This window comes from Petromyzon marinus, chromosome 5, assembly GCF_048934315.1.
Source record: "Petromyzon marinus isolate PM22_M1 ecotype Great Lakes invasive population chromosome 5, UKy_Petmar_22M1.pri1.0, whole genome shotgun sequence".
Classification (NCBI taxonomy): domain Eukaryota; kingdom Metazoa; phylum Chordata; class Hyperoartia; order Petromyzontiformes; family Petromyzontidae; genus Petromyzon; species Petromyzon marinus.
In genome coordinates, this window is record NC_133671.1 from 21,122,379 (window position 1) to 21,141,392 (window position 19,014).

The following is a 19,014-nucleotide window of genomic DNA, read 5'->3' on the forward strand; positions in this document are numbered from 1 at the left end:
CAATGAAAAACATTTTAATGCTTCACTAGCATATGTGCACACACGAAAAAAGAAATCTACTCGTATTTTGTCTGGGTTAGTTGGAGCACGCACGTATTGTGAATTCAGGTCGAAGGCTCACTGTTTCCTATAAAAACCGGAGATTAAAGAACAAGGACAGCCATAATAAAATGTTATTCAATAATCCAGGTGCGTCATCTGACTTGGTGATGGTTTACCAAGTGCATCGGCAGGCCGTAGCTTCCCTCATACTCCCGTGCGCATGTCTGTGCAGTGGGGAGCGGTAGTCGAGTGGGTAGCGCGCTACGCCATGAACCCAGCGACCCGAGTCTGATTCCCGCTCGCGGCCACCAACACAAGTGACGATTATCTGAATCCGTCCTGGGCCTCCGCTAGGTTGACTCAGTCTCAAATTCGTACCTGGTGTGGTGTGTAAAAACATCGCCAGTGGGGGGGGGGGGGGACAATGGCAGCCGGGTGTGGTGCTGGCCACCCACCCGCCCCCCCCTCGTATGTTGTGCTGGCCACCCACCCCCCCCCCTCGTATGTTGTGCTGGCCACCCACCCCCCCTCGTATGTTGTGCTGGCCACCCACCCCCCCCTCGTGTGTTGTGCTGGCCTTAATAGGTGCTGCTCGCTAAAGGCACTTGCCCCAACAGTCTGTTAAGCCGATACTGGGGATCTCTGTCTTTGTTTTTTGTACAAACTGTGTGGCAGGGGCAGTTGTGGTTACTGGTCAGTACGCCCCGAACGCTCTTTAATAACGCCTGTCATCCACGCCACGGTTGTTAACCTTTGACTTGATGCGTGACGCTGGGGAGGAGACCCCTGGGAACAAGTTTCTCATTGAAACAGTCCTGTAAATGATGGAACACATTGGCCATTCTGTCTACTGCTTAGTGTAGACCTTGGTTACGTAATAATCGTTTATTTTAATAATGGGTACATTGGTGACCTTCATAACCAGGTAAGAGCCAGCGTTATTTAAGGGAGATCATATAATAATATATTGTATGACCATTATTGCATAGAAAGGAATAGAATTACAAGTTTTAGATGTTAGAAATCAAACAAACGTTCTTTTATCTGTGGATACAATGGCTTAAGAATGGTGACAATGTAACTATTGGCACATAAACATGAAGAAAATCGCTGCCTTTTAACGAAACATTTCTTGATTCGCCATTTTAGAGGTTTCACTGATTTATTGATTAGGTATATCGTGACGCGACAGTGCAATGACAATAAATAGTCGTCTGCGGTTTCTGTGATCGCTGCAACCTTTTCTTCCATGGGCACTCTTAATTGCCTGTTGAGATGTTTTATGTGTGTGTGTGTGTTCTCTGAAGGTTATGTACAATTTTGGCAGTGAGCAAAACAAGTTAGAGATTATACATACAAATGTTCTCCTGCATGCCTCCCCTGCCTTCCAATTTGTTTGTTCTAGCAATTCAGACCCGTGCCAGTTCTCCGATTGTTCTCCGATTAAAATTGAAATGAGGCAGATGGGGCGTAGGTGGTGTTGGGAGGGAAGGCCTGGGCAGTGTGCTGGGTCCCCTGGGGGTGCTTGCTATGCAGCGCAAGCAAGGCTTCATAACCAGCAGCAGCCTCTGGCTCTGCAGCCAGTAACATTTGGTGATGCGGATCGTGCTGGGATGTGCTGAGATTACCAGCGAGTGGCTAAGCCCGATCGGAGGGTGGATTTTCACGAGTGGACGGTGTCCGCCATTAATCAGTCGAGGAAAGAGTCTCCATTGAGTGCAGCCTTTACCGATGACTTTAATCAAGAACACGTTGTGATATTACGTGCTGTCATCTTTGTGCCTGACCGTGCTTGCGTGACGCAAGAGCTGGGCGGATTCGTCTTTTATTCCTTTTTTATTTCCTTCCCTCTTTACGCATTTTTTAAATGTTTGTTTATGACGTGGTTATTTTTTCTTTGTTTTTTTGACCTAGGGATTTTGCCAAGCACAGCTGAACAACTCATTCTTTTTTTGCATTAATCCTTGAATCATTTATTTTCTCCTCTCTGCATGCCAGCGGACGAAATATTATAATTAGGGATATTAATTGGGTTGTTTCACTGTGGTTCTAGGTGGCTTGTGGGAAAACACTGATCTTACTGACACATTTTAATTGAAGCTGTAGCTGAGAGGAGTGGGTAGGGCTGCGATGACACGTCCGCTTGTGACGTGGATTTCGCAAAGGAGTGGCACTGCCCTCCAGCATTTTTAAATGTCTGCTGGTGCTGAGAGCCTTTGTATCAAGATGGCAATATAAATATCCCCAAAATAGCCACGTCATTTGTCAATTAAGATTGTTGTGTTATCGATTTACTGTTGGTTTAGGATATGGGTGGTTGTCAACCGCTGGTTGGTTGTATCCCTTTAAGGCTGGATGAGTCATGACACCGATCACGTGTGTGGGAAATTAACAGCCAGCACCCACGCAGGGAGGGGAATCGGGGAGCTTTGCCGTTCACCATTTATCGTCTTCGGTGCATTGCATTCCTGCCGCTCTGCGGAGCTCGCCGCTTTCCGCTCCACTCTCTCTCTCCCTCTGTAGCCGCAAGGCTCTGGGTAAAGAGAACACGAAGTGACCTTGGTGATGCTTGATGCTGGGATGTGTGTGTGTTTGTGCACACGCCGAGCGCAAACGCAAACAAGACGTTGACGATTAATGATGGCGGAATGTTCGGGCCAGGGTAGGGAGTGGGTTTGAGTGCTTGTATAATTTGCAAATACCACAATTTTGTTAAGAAACATGAATGAGTGGATGCAGTGGAGGCATTTCCATTTGTTTAAGCCACCGGTGATCTGACCTGACTTTAATGTACAGTGTTGCGTCTGAGTGAAATGTGTGATGCTAAATTCAGGGACATTGGTTACCGCTTACCAGTTGGGATTTACTTAATGCGGTTTGATGTTGGAGATCTATAAAATTATAAATGTGACCGTGTATGAAGTAAATTACCTAAATGTCCTCTTAAATGTTAGACCTAACCAAGCTTAACCGCTGGGTCAAGTTGGATCGATTCATTTTTTCTGCATACATTTTATGATTTTTTAATGGGAGAAATAAAGTAACAAAGACACATATCATAACGCTTCTGTAGTTGTTTGGCATGGATGACGCAGAGTTTTGGTTCCAGCTATCTTGTGTAATTGACAGGCAGTGGCCTCAATTAGATGCCAGTGTCGTGAATTGAACACAATGTAAAACGGATTGCGTTCGCGTCCGTTTTCACAGCTGCGTCCCCTTAATTAGGCCGCATCGCACTGCACGAAGGCCTCACTTTGAGACCTGTTAATTCCAGTGAACAAAAATCCACATTGTGCTTTCTAAATAGTACAAGGCGATTTTCCAGTCGGTGACTCGTGTTTCATGTAAGTGTACATAACAGATAGCTGGCTGGCAGAAATCCACGGCAGTGCACGGTTTGTCTTTTTTCGGTGGCAGTAATTTTTCGAAAGCTGGAAATGAGGCAGGAAGCTAGCGTCAGACATTTTCTCTCTTCAGCAGAATTGAAAACCTGCCCTGCGTGCCCTTTTTATTTGTTGCGCTTCCGAAATGTAAAAAAACCCCAACATTCTCATTCTACAAGCTGGCTTTCTACTGATGTTTTCGTTGGCCGAGCGATAAGACCCTCTCCGGTGCCATGGAGAGGAAAGTACTCAAGGTGCTGAGGTGGCACGGCGCCGGCACTGCCATGCGGCAGCCAGGCCGACTTAAGTGTGTCATGTGAGCGTGCTGCCCTTTCAGCACCGGGGCATTTTTTACCATCTGGGTTTCGGAACAAACAACATCGTGCTAAGCCTCGTCCGTCGCCCCTTTCCTGCTCCTGCTCCTTCTCCTACGTCCCTTCACCTAAATGAATACTCTAGCCATCAATAATACATGGGGGCTCCAGTAAGTCACCCTTGGCGGTTTTACTTAACGTCACTTGGTTTAGAAAGCTGAAACGTCACATCGTGACCAGTTTTTTTTGTCACGTATCTCCATAAACTTGGAATGCAGCAGAAGGAGGTGATGGTGGCACACTTGCTTACTGTCGCAATCTCCTCCGTCCCTGGCAAACATTTATAGTTTGTTCCTCCGTACAGTGGGCCCGACTTTGCTTTGGATAAGCAGCAGAGCTCAAACGAGAGCCTCATTACCGGCTGCCCTCCTGCGGGGGACTCAGTTGGCTGCGAGGGATTATACAGTGGGTGCAGATGGCTCATGTGTCTGCACCCACACCACCCCGGTAAATTATTAATGGTGCTGCACGATACCCGTTGCCAAACATAATTCGGTTTAATGAACCTCTCATTCAGACTGTGTACCCATCATGCTTAAGAATGCAATATTTGCAGCGAATATAAATTGGAAATGAAGGCCATGTGACCTTTATCGGAGGGTGAGGTTCTGTAGATGAAAAATAATTTCATTTAGAATTTATGGAGTAATGCCCAATACAATCTCAGGTTTTATAAGTGGAAGTTGCAGGTTTTGCAGGATTATCTGTTAATTTAACCGGGACCCCCCCCCCACCAGCCAAAAGACACCCCAACCACATTACCATCTTGGCACAGAAAACCAACGCAATGCTACGATGTGCATTATTGTGGAGCACATAGGTTAAAGGTGTTATGTGGGTGACATTATGATGGTTGTGTTCTAATGCAAAAACCAGTGAACCATTGTTGACAAGTACCTAAGCTGTTTTCCATGGCTGTCCGATAAGAGGTTTGAAGTTTATTTCATGAAAATGAAGCCTTTAAAATCATGGTCAGGTGTGCGCTAATAACTGCCTGTGCTCTTTAAGAACTTTACACGTTTTTTCTTGAAATTCTTCTTGAGCAGCCAGCGCACAGCCTGGATGGAGATGTATCCATTTGAACCTTATGGCGGGACCCCGGGGTCCCATAAGCCCCCCATCGGCTCTCGCATAAACTGCGTTGTGACGTAATTTTATGTCTGAAGGCGAACGATACGGCAATGTATTCCTCTCGACGAGCTCTACACGATGCGCTAATGAAAATTTTGTTTATGACTACAGCAAATTCGGCAACGGCGAGTGCTCGTTGAAGAACGAGAGGATTGATTTCTGGTGGCTCACAGTTTTTTATGTGCGCGGTGGGACGGAGTCGCCAAAAATAAATAAATTAATTGCGATTTTTGACTTTCGTTTATTCGGGTCCCCAGGGTCCTGCCATGAGGTTCATTTGTTTTTTTTTAGATTGCGTCTTGAGCAGCAAACGGTCGTTACGTTTGTTTTAATAGAAGGCCTGTGTGTCTGTCCGCATGTGTGTGCGTGTGCCGACAGCTCCAAAATGTGGGCATCAACCCGGCGAACATCGGGTTCAGCACCCTCACGATGGAGTCCGACAAGTTCATCTGCGTGCGCGAGAAGGTGGCGGAGCAGGCGCAGGTGGTCATCATCGACATGAACGACACCGCCAACCCCATCCGAAGGCCCATCTCCGCCGACTCGGCCATTATGAACCCCGCCAGCAAGGTCATCGCGCTCAAAGGTGGGCGCCCCGTGTCCGTTCCCGCGTGCGCTCGCCCAGCAGGTCGTTATGCAGAGCCCCCATCCCCCGTGTGTTATTTGAAGCTGGGAAATGTAGGAGCAGGTGCCTAGTCTTGTTTTGCGAGCACCCAGTTTGTTAACTAGCGGAGTAGTTTTTTTAGTTCAGATAAACCACAGCAGTTTTTGTTTGGTTGCCGTCACTGCTTTGCCTTGCCTCTCGCTTCAAAAGCCGAGCGTTCTGTTAAGTGACTGCGCAGTCGATGGTTCCGCAAGTTTATGCTGCTGCTGCCACCGCTACTGCTCATGCGTGCTCATCCCCTCCCCACCCCCCTCCCACACCATGAGTGTGCCTGCACGCATTCTCTCTGCTGTGTGCATGCTGTCGCTTGTGTATGCGAGCGTGGCCGCTTTGTGTGCTGCGATGCTCTCTTGTGTGCATTTGTGTCGTCTTGGGGCCCCGTGTGCGTGTCGCCATCGTCCGCTGCACTGCCGAGTACGCTCAGGTGCAGGCAAACTTAGAGAGGAGAGATGTTGCACTGCACCTTCGTACGCTACGCTCCTTTAAAAAAATGAGTTGGGTCTCATTGCATAGTTGTAGTGGGAGCGCAAGCTGCTTCGGAGGGAATGACAAGCCAAGGGTGCATTGCCAAGTTGCCCGCATATGCATTGCATGGCCCTTGAAAGGTAAGCCCCACTGACAAACCTCTGTTTGCTGTACAGGTAGCACATTTTTTCCAATGAGCTGTATTTAGGGCTTCGTTAACCTTCCTGCTTCCATCAGATTGCGATCTGCGTCAACGTTCCTCCCTCGGCATGTACAGCCATTGTTGTGCACTTTTTTGCGTTGGAACTTGTTTTGGCGTGAAGCCAGAATGTCAGCGCTAGGTTTATCTTTATACACGATGCAGCAGTCTCCTTGATCCGCTGCTGTTATGCTGTAAACAGTTGTCAATGTGCCTAAAAAAATTGGCCTCCCAAAACTTGCTTTCTTTGTTTTGTGATGTTCATAATTGCGTGTCTCTCTCTCTCTCCTATGTATAACATGACAGCCTGGTAGGAATAAACTGAGAAAGTTAGCAACCTGTCGGTGCCTGCTTGCTCTCCATGTGCGTTGCATCTCTTGTGCCATATACCCAGGGCCAGTAGAACTTGGCAGGGTCTCTAACTAACTAACCCCCCGTTCAAAAAGTTCCTTTTTTGAGCAGGAACAAAGTCTCGGAGCAGGTAAATAGAGCACGGTGGTGTCTTTTTTTCTTCTCCCTTCCACAATTTTATCCAAATACACAGCAACGTGATTTTAATTGATGTTGGCTCTTGGCCAGTTTTTGCTGTTGGCTCTGCGTATATTCTGACCGCAGCCAAGGTGCTGGTGTGACGTTTTAAGTTTTTTGCCGCTGCCTCCTGTGTGTCACTGACTGTACACTTTCTTTCTTGCTCTCTTTTTGTTTAATTGTATCAGAGGGTGAGTCCTTTATTAAAACATACTCTTCGGTGCTGTGTGTCCTAGCCGGCCTTGCTTTCACACGTGGGTTATAGTATTGATAAAAAAAACACAATATGATAATGATTAACGATGTAATTCGTTATTATTCGTCTTGAGAGCCCACTTTTAAAGCATGGCTAGAGGCCCGTTGTGAGCATGTGTGTTGTACGGTGTACCCCCCTTGTCAAGTTTTGTTTTTTGCGCACAGCTTCACAGTCATTGTAGCTGTTTTTCATAGGAATAAAGATAAGGCTTTTCACTTTTGCTTATCTTTAATTCTATATAAAATGTGTTGGATGGCTTCATGAAATATGTGTAGCGTAAAATTCTAAGCTCCGACCGAAACGTGAATTTCGTTGCATTTTGGGAAATACGTAAAGATATTCTGACATCGGCATAATCTGATGCATTACTTGGTTCATTCACTGAAAGCCGTGTTGCTTTAAGTGTGAGCAGCGTCAAAAGTAAAATTTTTAAAAAAGATTTCACTGGCTCCATTCACGAGGGCATCGCTTTCATCGCGCGCGTTGTGTCGCGACCACCAGCGCTGCTCTCCCACTCGTTAACCGGTTTCTCTCCCCCCCCCCCCCCCGTCAACAACAGCCGGCAAGACTTTGCAAATTTTCAACATCGAGATGAAGAGCAAGATGAAGGCGCACAACATGACGGACGACGTCCTTTTCTGGAAGTGGATCTCCCTCAACACCATTGCCCTGGTCACCGAGACAGCCGTCTACCACTGGAGCATGGAGGGCGACTCGCAGCCCGCCAAGGCCTTTGACCGCCACCCCAGCCTCGCCGGCTGCCAGATCATCAACTACCGCACCGACGTCAAGCAGAAGTGGCTGCTACTCGTTGGGATTTCCGCGCAGGTTTGTAATTTTTTTGCCCCTGTAACATGTATGTACGTATGTTTAACTTCTTTCACACCGTACGTAGCCAACCGTGCTATAATTGCAGGTTTTGCCTCCTTGCGGCATTGCGACCCTCACCCGCTGCAGTCGCCAAAGTACCCGCTTGACTTGCAAACGTCAAGTTTCTATCACGGGTTTAGGGATGACCTTCACAAAAGCCGAATTAGGATGTTCAAATTCCTTTTGCTGACCACGCATTAACTCGCCTCCTGTTGCTTATGGCGCAGCTAAAGGCCACCGAAGAGACGGAGCATTGCTAAAATGACTCGTAGTGTTGCCTGGTCAAAAACGGTCACTTCTGCTAACCCCTTTTAGTGTGGCTAAGTTGCTTGCATTGACTGATACATATTTGTTCGCATGCTGTTTCGGTGTGGAAGGCCTCGTGTTGTTGTAGGCCGTACGAAATCTAAGTCGTGGACCGTATTTCACCTGTCGGCCATTTAGGGTCCCCTCCCCTGTTTTAAACGAATGATGCCAACCCAAATACTCTTTGTGATGCTAATTGTGGCCTGAATTCATTTGTGCTCTTTTGGTTTGCACTTTTAATTGTGGCTCCTGTGAGTCATTGCCTGCCCTACTCGGATTACAATGATTAATTTGTAAGAAATCGATTCTTAGGCTAACGACACTTGCCTTGTGTAAAAGTCGGGTTTTTCCCCTTCATACGTTCATTGTGTTTGGTTTGTGGAAACTGCAGTGAAAGGCGTGGAGGCCAGTGTGCTTGTCAAAGCATACAGTACAGTAGTAGAAGCGATATAACAATTCGGCGGTTTAAAATATTCTTCACGCTCGCAATGTACGCATCGAATTGTCCGTCTAATCTGATCCGTGTACTTTCTTACACATACCTCGGTGAACAAATAGATGAATCGTCGTGATGCCGTATCGTGATGATTCATCCATACGTTACATCCCTTCACCGTGCCGCTCCACATCCTCCCTTCTAAGCGGCCTCCTGCTGCAGTCTAGCGTCAGACGTTAGCTCTATAATTGATGCCTAGTGCGCCCCACTGTGCTCACAGTAGTCAAGCCAATGTATGCTTCCTCTCATTGTTTTATGTTGCCTTTTATGTTAGCTTTTTTTGTTCTCTTCTGAAGCATGGTAATATAATATGCAAATGTGAGTTTCGACGTTTGTGTTGCAGCAGTGATAAGATTGTGTAAAACATTTTAGTAGTGATTATGAATTGACTTCTCACCTTTGGCTCCCAGTGTGTGACCAATCTAGCACTGTCGTCCTTAGATTTACGTTGTGGAGTATTGCATTTGGCTGTCCTTTTTTCTCTTAATCCACGTGTAACCAGATAAAATACCTGCAAGAATGTAATAGTTTTAGCAAGCACACAGTTTCAATAATTTAAACAAATGATTCTTGCATTATTTATGATGCTCCCATTAACAAAGTCGATTTCGATTTTTTACGAGGATATAATCCAGATATTAAGGATAAAAATATAGATGCTGAATGTCATACATTGTCAATAATAGACCTGTTAAATGGATTATGGAAGTAGTTATGCGATATCCTCTTCCAAGGCTCTCTAATGCAAGTTGGTGCTCCTCACTGTAAGAGTTTAGAATGGAAATGTTGCGGTCACGTGACATGACGCCGATGGTACAATTGGGGAAGAGTAATAAAAGCGGGAGCTTTAAAAATGAAAGATGAGTTCTTGCCCATGAACCAAACTGCATTGTTAATAATTAATACTTATCAAACTGACGTTGAAAGCGTTCGCGCATTAACTGGCCGTCTAGGACTGGTACGTCTAAAGTGGGGTGCATCTACGGTATGTATGTTTAACTAATTTCACACCCTACCTAGCCAATCGTGTTAATCGGGCATAGAAAGCAACACATTCTGTGCGTATGTATGATTTTTCTTCCTCGTTTTGTTTTTTTTGTTTTGCCGGGTGCAGCAAAACCGTGTCGTGGGCGCGATGCAGCTCTACTCGGTCGAGCGGAAAGTCTCGCAGCCCATCGAAGGGCACGCTGCCGCCTTCAGCGAGTTCAAGATGGAGGGCAACGCGGAGTCCTCCACCCTCTTCACCTTCGCCGTCCGCAGCCAGGCCGGGGGAAAGGTGCTTGCCTCTCACCCCCCGGTGTTCTCATCATTGGTCTTCCTCGTTTGCCTCAACTCAAGCGCTGAAAATCTTTGCTTTTCCATCTCTGCAAATGCTTCTCTTTTCTTGTTTACTCCGATGTATGTCCGATGGCAGATTCTTGGGTCAAAAGCCCTCCATCCTGCCCAATCTTGAGTTTTGTTCTTAATTTCACTGTAAGGCCGCCCCTTCCTTGAAGTCCTCAAGCAGCGTCTTTTCTTTTCGGCTGCTTCGCCGACATCCTTCTAGAACTTCCTTCGTCAAGCTTTCACCTCTGAATGAGTGCCCCCCAATCCACCCCCTCTCACCTCTTCTGAATCGTCCGGTCATTTCGTGGTTGGCTCGCGAGTCGGCCGCCTGCTGATTGCAGTACTTTTGGGAACACAAAACCTGAAGTTGTTGTTTCCGTATCGATGTCTACCGCAGCTGCACATCATTGAGGTTGGGCAGCCTCCCGCGGGGAACCAGGCGTTTACCAAGAAGGCGGTGGACGTATTTTTCCCTCCCGAGGCTCAGAACGACTTCCCGGTGGCCATGCAGGTTCGTGTCCCAGCGCACACGTCATGCCCCGTCGCTGCCCCCCCCCCCCCCTTGCCCTCTCTCTTACCACATGCATTGAGCATTTACTAACAGCTAGATTCGATTAGAACTTCTCACCGACAAGGTCAATGCTTGATGGAAAGCAGTTTTAAATGGGAAAGTATACGAGAGGTTAATTTTCAGACAGTTGCACTTTGATTTATAGTGACTTTCCAGGGAATTAACATGCTTTGAGGTATTAAATTACAAGGCATAATGATGCATTAATTTAAAACTCGTAAGTCGATCTGTTTGCCCTCTTTCTGCTCTGAAGAAGGGCTATTGTCTAAAACATGAATCTTTAAAAAAAATTACGTTTTAATCCAGTGTTACAAATGAACTTAGGTGAATTGTATTTCATACTTGCACACCGCTGCCAACACACTTTTGTTTTAAACGTTTCCTGCTGCTTGTAAAAAAATATCCGTAAACTGTGAACAAAACTCCTTGTTTTAGCGAATTGACATCATAGTTGACTTTCGAGGCGTAGATCATTATTCCGAGTATGAAATTACTTTTGTTGGCGTGATCTGTATTGTGTTTTAATGATCATTGTAAATTAACCGCTGCTCAGGTGAGCCAGAAGCACGGCGTGATCTACCTGATCACCAAGTACGGCTACATCCACCTGTACGACCTGGAGAGCGGCGTGTGCATCTACATGAACCGTATCAGTGGCGAGACCATCTTTGTCACGGCCGCTCACGAGGCCACCTGCGGCATCATCGGCGTCAACCGCAAGGGACAGGTGTGTGACCAAAGCTGTAGTGTAGGGTTTGCACCGTGGGTGGTAGCGCTTGCCTTACGGTTACTTAAAAGTTTTTTTCTTTTGGCTTCTGTGAAGCTTTCGACTCATGTCGGATAGCCTGGGAGAAACGCAGTCCTAGGTGTGTATCTACATGCTACAGCCATTTTGTCAGTGGACTACGGGATGAGGTTGCTGTTTAGAGTCGTGGGGGTTATTTGACCATGTTATACCGTGCTGCGGTGATGAAGGCAGAGCATAGATGATGTGGAAGTATGGAATACAACACAACAGTGGACATTGCTGCACTGTCCTCTGCTACCAACCACAGAACACCGTGGCCTAGAACTTTCGAATGAGTAGTGGTCGCCCATCCAACCACTATCCAGGCTTAACCCTTCTCAGCAGAGTTGGTGGTTGACTTAAGACCATGGGCCAATGTCTATGCTAAGATTTGTTTTAGATTTCATCGACTATTGGGCAAGGCCTCCCACCTCTGTGAACTAATGAGTTAACGAAGCTCCAACTGGTGCGCCAGCAGACACATATCAAATGTATCAACACAAGTATCATATTACTTGCGTTGGCCTTTGTGTGGTGAGCCCCCAAAGCAAGAATATTAAATAACGTCCGTATATTCGTGCGTGGGACAGAAGCCAATTGAATGACTCTTCGGCGGTTGCTCTTCGACATCTACTTCCGCAGACCGTTCTCTTAACACGAACGACCGCGTTACTCTGCGCGTGCATCAAATCGATTCTTCGTCTCGCAGCACAACGCCGACATAGCGAGGTCGGGGTAACATTTAGCGTTGTGGAAAAACTAAAATAGTGGGATATTGTCCAAGTGAAAGGGAGCAGGCAAAACGGGGGGGGCTATTTATTATTATTGGCGGGACGGGGCTGTCGTGAGGGAGAAGAGAGCGATGAGTGTGATAAAGGTGCAACGACATGCAAATGCAGGAATTTATGTACTTATGCAATTTGTACTTGATTTATTTTGACGTATTTATTTTTAGTGACTTGCTTTTTTTTTGCATTGTTGGACATCTACGGTAGGAAGAGCTTTATAGCTCATTGGATTCCTCCTCTAAATAAATATTCTGATTCTGTTTACCTGCACGCGCACGCGTGTGTCTCCATTCGCAGGTGCTGTCGGTGTGTGTGGAGGAGGAGAATCTCATCCCGTACATCACCAACGTGCTGCAGAACCCCGACCTGGCGCTGCGCCTCGCCGTGCGCAACAACATGGCCGGCGCCGAGGAGCTGTTTGCGCGCAAGTTCAACACGCTCTTTGCGCAGGCCAATTTCTCCGAGGCCGCCAAGGTGGCTGCCAGCGCGCCCAAGGTACGTGCCCGCATACCGCCCGAATGCGTGCGCTCGCGTGGATGTGCATGCGCGTTTGTTGTGTGTCATGGTTCAAAATCAGAATATATATTTGTACTGGAGGAATCCAATGAGCTATAAAGCTTTTTTTCACGGATGTCCCTTAGTAAATGAGACGGGTAATTAAAACCTTTACACGTGATGCACGCGTCGGTATGTGAGCGTAAGAATGTGTTATTTTGTGATTACTTATCGCGTTTTTATACCTTAACGCAAAGGGAATAAATGAGACTAACCGACCAAGGAAGGGCAAATGAGAAGCCGTCTGCATTGCATGGGAGGCAGCCGCAATGGGGCAAAATAATTGATTCTAGATTCAATATGCTTGAATTGTAACAACAAATGTGGCACATTCCTCAATAACACTGCTGTATGGTAACAGTGGTAACAATCAAATCGCCATGTGTGAATTGTTATAGGCATACAACATGGAAGGGTTAGCTCACAGTTAATGAATGAATGCGTTTGTGTTAGTATTGCACGTACCGCAATTTCAACTTATTGTACCTCCACAATACAATTTGTCTTTACAAAACATCTAAACGTAACCACGTATCAACATGTTGTACAGATGTGGGGGGGGGGGAAGCGCAAAGAGGCGACTTGGAATATAGGAGGTAGGAGGGGTATTTATTATTTAAAGGGAAGACACTAATGCAGTGCACAGGACAGATGGTATGCTAATGTATAAATGAATATGCTTCATGGGGAAGAGGCAGCTGGTCAGAAAATCTAACCACGTATCTTTTAAGCCAGAGCTATAAACGAAAAAAAGTCGTCTTCCACCCTTTCAACTTGTAAGCCTCGATTAATTTAACCCTGCGCAAATAAACGAAATTCCATCTCGTCTTTGCTTTTTCCTGAGTAATAACAAACCGCTTCCCCCCCCCACTGCCTCAACCCCTCCCCGAACCAAAACATCACCCCTCCCCCCTGCCTGCCGCCCCCGTCGTCAACTCGCCCAGGGGATCCTGCGCACGCCTGACACGATCCGCAAGTTCCAGTCGGTGCCAGCCCAGCAGGGCCAGACGTCTCCGCTGCTGCAGTACTTTGGCATCCTGCTGGACCAGGGTCAGCTCAATAAGTACGAGTCCCTGGAGCTGTGCCGCCCTGTCCTGCAGCAGGGTCGCAAGCAGCTCCTCGAGAAGTGGCTCAAGGAGGACAAGGTAGGTGTGGCCGTGGGGGTGGCGTCCGCAATTGGCACTTGGCTACGTACGGTGGGAAAGAAGTTCAACGTACATACAAATGAACTCTTGGCGGGGGGAAAATGTTGTAGAAGGAACGGTGTAGTCGGGGGGCGGGGGGGGGGCGGAAATAAGGTCGTTCCATTTATGAAAGGCGAATAAAAAGTTGTTGCTTGAATTGATGTGTTGAGAACATTTCGTAGCAGAAGATTGCGTCTGTTGTATTTTACAGGCGATTGGCATAGGCAGCTTATTTGGTTCTTTCGGTAAAGTCACGTAGAATGAGAATAAAATAATAAATTGATAAAATAAAATAATATAACACAATAAAATTCTCACGACGTTTCGGCCACAACACAAGCGGCCTTCATCTACGTGACTTTACCGAAAGAACCAAAGAAGATGAATCCTTCAGTCACGAAAGCTTTAAATTGGCATAGGCAGGTTTATAGGTGCAAGTGACAAATTACGAATGTTGAAAATCCAGAGAATATCGGCGCCTCCATTTTAGATTTTATGAAAACCTCTTCTCACCAGACATGGCTCCCAGTGACTTCCACGTTTCTATCATTACAGAGAAAACAAACTCGAGTTAATATTTGAGTTGCGTGTCCTGTGAAATAGGGGTTTGAGTGTAGGAAACTGTATGCAATTAGTTTCATGGTTGGTGTACGTTCTTTGTCATACCGTAGACTTTATAATGGCCCCTCACAAGAAGAGCGTCATCCATTTCCAAAACGAGAGCTGTGTTTTGCTGTCACTGAAGAGGAGGTTTTTCCTTTTTTTTTCGTGATCAGCTGGAGTGCTCGGAGGAGCTGGGAGACCTGGTGCGCACGGCCGACCCCACCCTGGCGCTCAGCGTGTACCTCCGCGCCAACGTGCCCAACAAGGTCATTCAGTGCTTTGCCGAGACCGGCCAGTTCCAGAAAATCGTCCTCTACGCCAAGAAGGTGAGCAAGGGATCCCCAATTGCCGTAATAAATCCTCTTGAGTGAATTCTAGCTTTTCGAGAGATTTCTGACAACATCTGTTTCTGCGGTAACTCCTGCTTATAAGATACATGTTCGTTTAGACCTATTCACAAATGGGTCTTCCCCAGCCAAGGCTTAGTGTCTCAAAGGTTTTTGAGGTCGCTGGTAGATTGGCGTAGGCACGTGACGTGTAGCCACAGCCCCAGCGAGAGGCATACTTGACGCGGTGTGCCAGGTGTCGATACATTTTCTGGATCGCAGACCCGGCTGAAATTAAGCCCCATGTCTTCCAATCATTTCAAAATTAGCGCCATACTATTTGGTAAGCTCGCTGAAATTTACCGAGGTTGAAATTCCTTACAAAGAGTCCACTTGTTACTCAAAGGTACTGTTTTAACTGTTTATGGGTTTTCCTGCAGCAGCGCACATTTTCATTTCAATGCTGGTATTAGTATTTTTGGCGGTTTCCTCAATTTTTGTGAGCTTGCCGTGGTGCATACTGAGAATGAAATTTTTAACCAGGCCAAGAGCAACTCTGTGTCTGGAAACACGACTCATTTTCATCAGTTGCAGTCTTTATCCAGTTGGTAAAATTATTAAATCAGAATTGTCTCGATCTGAATGGACCTCACAATACTTGCGTCACCAATCTACCCAGGAGATGACATCAGAGAAAGTGGGTTCATAAAGCTGTCTGCAGACGTGTAAATATTATTCCCTCTTATGTGTGGTGGGTTTTCTACAGGTGCTGCAGTTTCCTCCCATGCAAGAAGTGCTCTTAATAAATACAAAATTGCCTTCAAATTTAGAAACATGCGTTTAGAGTGTTTTGGCTGCTAATACACTTCCACATGATAAGCCACTTCATTCAGCTATCATGTGTGGCCAGGTCGCTTCTGAAAAAGAGCACTATAGCTCAGTGGGCTTTCCTGGTGAAATAAAAACGGTTTAGTTAAAGACTATATGGCGGATCTTTGTCTTTGCGCGCAGGTGGGCTACACCCCGGACTGGGTGTTCCTTCTGCGTAACGTGATGCGCGTCAACCCCGAGCAGGGCACCCAGTTTGCCCAGATGCTGGTGCAGGACGAGGAGCCTCTTGCCGACATCAACCAGGTTGGACTCCCACCAATCCCTTCTCCCTCCACCCCAGCTTCCTTCCTCCCATATCCCCCCCACACCTTTGCCAAGCATTCGTTGTTACAGCTCTCCCCCTCTTGGTAACATGGAAACGTGTTGTGCTCTCTTGTTGCAGATTGTGGACGTGTTCATGGAGGGCAACCTCATCCAACAGTGCACCTCCTTCTTGCTCGATGCCCTCAAGAACAACCGCCCGTCCGAGGGCCACCTGCAGACTCGGCTGCTGGAGATGAACCTGATGCACGCCCCACAGGTGCCTGCCACAGCGCCTGCTGTCGGTCAGACTTTTAAATCGATCCGCACTCGTCCTAATGATTCTTCTTGAGTCCTTTGCCCAAAGGCAGGGTCGCAGAATCAAGCTCCCACCATCCTATCAGACCCCACTCCACCCCCCCTTCACCATAAATTAGCATACACCAAAGTTTCTTTAATCCTCCCAATAAGCTCCTGATTGAAATTATTGTATTAGTTTTTTTACATTTTCTCTTAAGCCTCTCTTGCTTCTCCCCCTCAATCAGCTGTGGACCACCGTGCTGCCTCCTGACCCATGCATCCACCATCCTTCCACCGCCTTGCACCTTCTCACCGTTTCCTCCAGTCGTCTCTCCTTGGCCCGGTCTGCCCCTGGATCTTGTTGGTGCTAGGTCCCGGCGCCCCTGGGACTCGTGGGCGCCGGCCTCCATTGGCACCGATTCCTCTCGGACTCCCCAGGGACTCGTTTGCTCCGTGCGTTGTGCTGCCATATTGTCTCCCCCCACCCCTTCTCTCTCCCTCTGTTCCCCTGCGCCCCCACGCTCACTCCATTCCCTGGGTCACCTAAACATTCCCCATAATTTCCACTTTTCGGTGTTCACCCTCCACCGCTCTGTACGGAATCTGGAGGCGTACTTGCGCATGGCTACGATGTCTACATCCAACATCATTGTCGTTATCGTTTTTATGATTCCGTTTCCAGGTGGCAGACGCTATCCTAGGCAACCAGATGTTCTCGCACTACGACCGTGCGCACGTGGCGCAGCTGTGCGAGAAGGCGGGGCTCCTGCAGCGTGCCCTGGAGCACTACACGGACCTGTACGACATCAAGCGCGCCGTCGTGCACACGCACCTGCTCAACCCGGAGGTGAGCGAGTGCCCCCGCTCCGCCTGCTGCTCAACCTCGAGCTTATTTGGCAAACGAAATGATGACGGGTGCGTCGTTGGGATGAGTCTTTTATTAAGTGAATCAGAATATGTATTTATACTGGAGGAATCCAATGAACTGTAAAGCTATTTTTCACAGAAGTTCAGTAGGGTAAGGTCAGAACACCACAAAAAATAAAAAAATTGATAGGAGTGCAACGTATCGGTAAGGTAAGCAAATCACTTAAAACAATATATACAAATATTTGATTTAAAGCTTTCATGACTGCAGTGATTCATATTCTTGGTTCTTTCAGTAAAGTCACGTTGAAGGGAAACAATAAAATAATAATATATTGTTTTATATATATTTTATTGTTTCCCTTCAACGTGACTTTACCGAAAGAACCAAGAATATATATACAAATATGTTTATCGTACCAAGTAAAGCCCACTGGGCTATTAGATTATCTTTCATAAGCGACCTGGCCACAAATGAGCACTTGGCTACAGGACTACAAATGGAACCAGGAAGAATGCGCAATAAAAAAAAGTGGCAGGATGGAAGACATTTTTTCTTCAGCCATCCATTTTAAAGCCGTTTGCGTTACTCAAGAAAGACAATCACAAACGATTGTTTTTTATTATGTAAATATTTGCAGAGGCTCTGTGTCCTGGGCTGTCCGACACAAGTTTGAAGCTTCCTTAATGAAAAATAATGTTTTGTCATTTAAAACTCGAGCGGATGCACGTATCGTGAGCGGTGGAATCGATTTCAAAATCAACAAATCGTGACTTGTCGTCTTGTTACTTTGTCATTTAGTAACGTGCCCTCATGTCCCCTCCACTCGTGCTCGCCGTGTGCAGTGGCTCGTGAACTACTTTGGCTCGCTCTCGGTGGAGGACTCGTTGGAGTGCCTGCGAGCCATGCTGTCGGCCAACATCCGCCAGAACTTGCAGATCTGCGTACAGGTGGCCTCCAAGTACCACGAGCAACTGGGCACCCAGGCCCTCATCGACCTCTTTGAGTCTTTCAAGAGCTTCGAAGGTGAGGTCACAGGAAGCTTGCAAGATTGAGGGAGGGGGGAGGGAAGGAGGTGGCCGGGAAGCTGCTCTACCACGTCGACTTCCATTTGAAGGCTTTTGGGGCTAACCTGTGTGCCGCCCACTTTACCGGGGCGACTCTGCGGGAATATCTCAAGATGCGTGGTTGCGTGACACCGGGTATTCAGTGCTCCCCCGTTCCCCACCGCAGGTCTCTTCTACTTCTTGGGCTCCATTGTCAACTTCAGCCAGGATCCTGACGTGCACTTCAAGTACATCCAGGCGGCCTGCAAGACCGGCCAGATCAAGGAGGTGGAGCGGATCTGCCGCGAGAGCAATTGCTACGACCCCGAGCGCGTCAAAAACTTCCTCAAGGTGTGCGTGCATCGTGTCTCTCTTGGTGGGATGGGGGGTGGGGTTTTTCCAGAGATGGGAGCTGGCAAGGTGTAAATTCTTTGTTCTAATGGCAGGGGGGGGGGTCGATCGCATAAGGAAACGAAAGATAAATGTAAAAATATACCAAAAAAAATTCGCGCAATAAAAAAAAGCTTGCCGTATTTCATCGTTAAAACCATCTTGAAACGGAAAATATATTCAATAGGCTGATTTCACACATTTTGCTCTTCTCTGATGGCGGGGAGGGATGGATACCACAGTCAATGTGTATAAAGGCGATCAGTTGTATTGTTACGTTTTGTCGAACCACCCTGTAATGTCTCCTAAAAATAACCAAAGCGTAACAACCGCTCTGAAGTGGAGATGAATCAAATCGCACCGCCATCACACGTCCGAGTATGCTCCATTTTGAAAATTGTAATGCCTAAAATCTCCACTCTGAA

General features: G+C 47.1%; 1 protein-coding gene across 2 annotated transcripts in view; it reads left to right on the forward strand.

The window, feature by feature from the left end:
- The window catches only part of LOC116939229 (clathrin heavy chain 1), a 43,973-nt gene that overhangs the window by 3,323 nt on the left and 21,636 nt on the right, over positions 1-19,014 (forward strand). For both annotated transcript variants that reach the window (XM_032947378.2, XM_032947381.2), the window contains exons 2-14: positions 5,309-5,516; positions 7,602-7,870; positions 9,829-9,990; positions 10,438-10,551; positions 11,165-11,338; positions 12,484-12,681; positions 13,686-13,886; positions 14,702-14,854; positions 15,866-15,988; positions 16,128-16,265; positions 16,968-17,132; positions 17,999-18,179; positions 18,387-18,550. In XM_032947378.2, coding sequence (XP_032803269.1) covers positions 5,309-5,516; positions 7,602-7,870; positions 9,829-9,990; positions 10,438-10,551; positions 11,165-11,338; positions 12,484-12,681; positions 13,686-13,886; positions 14,702-14,854; positions 15,866-15,988; positions 16,128-16,265; positions 16,968-17,132; positions 17,999-18,179; positions 18,387-18,550 — 2,250 coding nt within the window. The remainder of the gene's footprint in view (positions 1-5,308; positions 5,517-7,601; positions 7,871-9,828; positions 9,991-10,437; positions 10,552-11,164; positions 11,339-12,483; positions 12,682-13,685; positions 13,887-14,701; positions 14,855-15,865; positions 15,989-16,127; positions 16,266-16,967; positions 17,133-17,998; positions 18,180-18,386; positions 18,551-19,014) is intronic.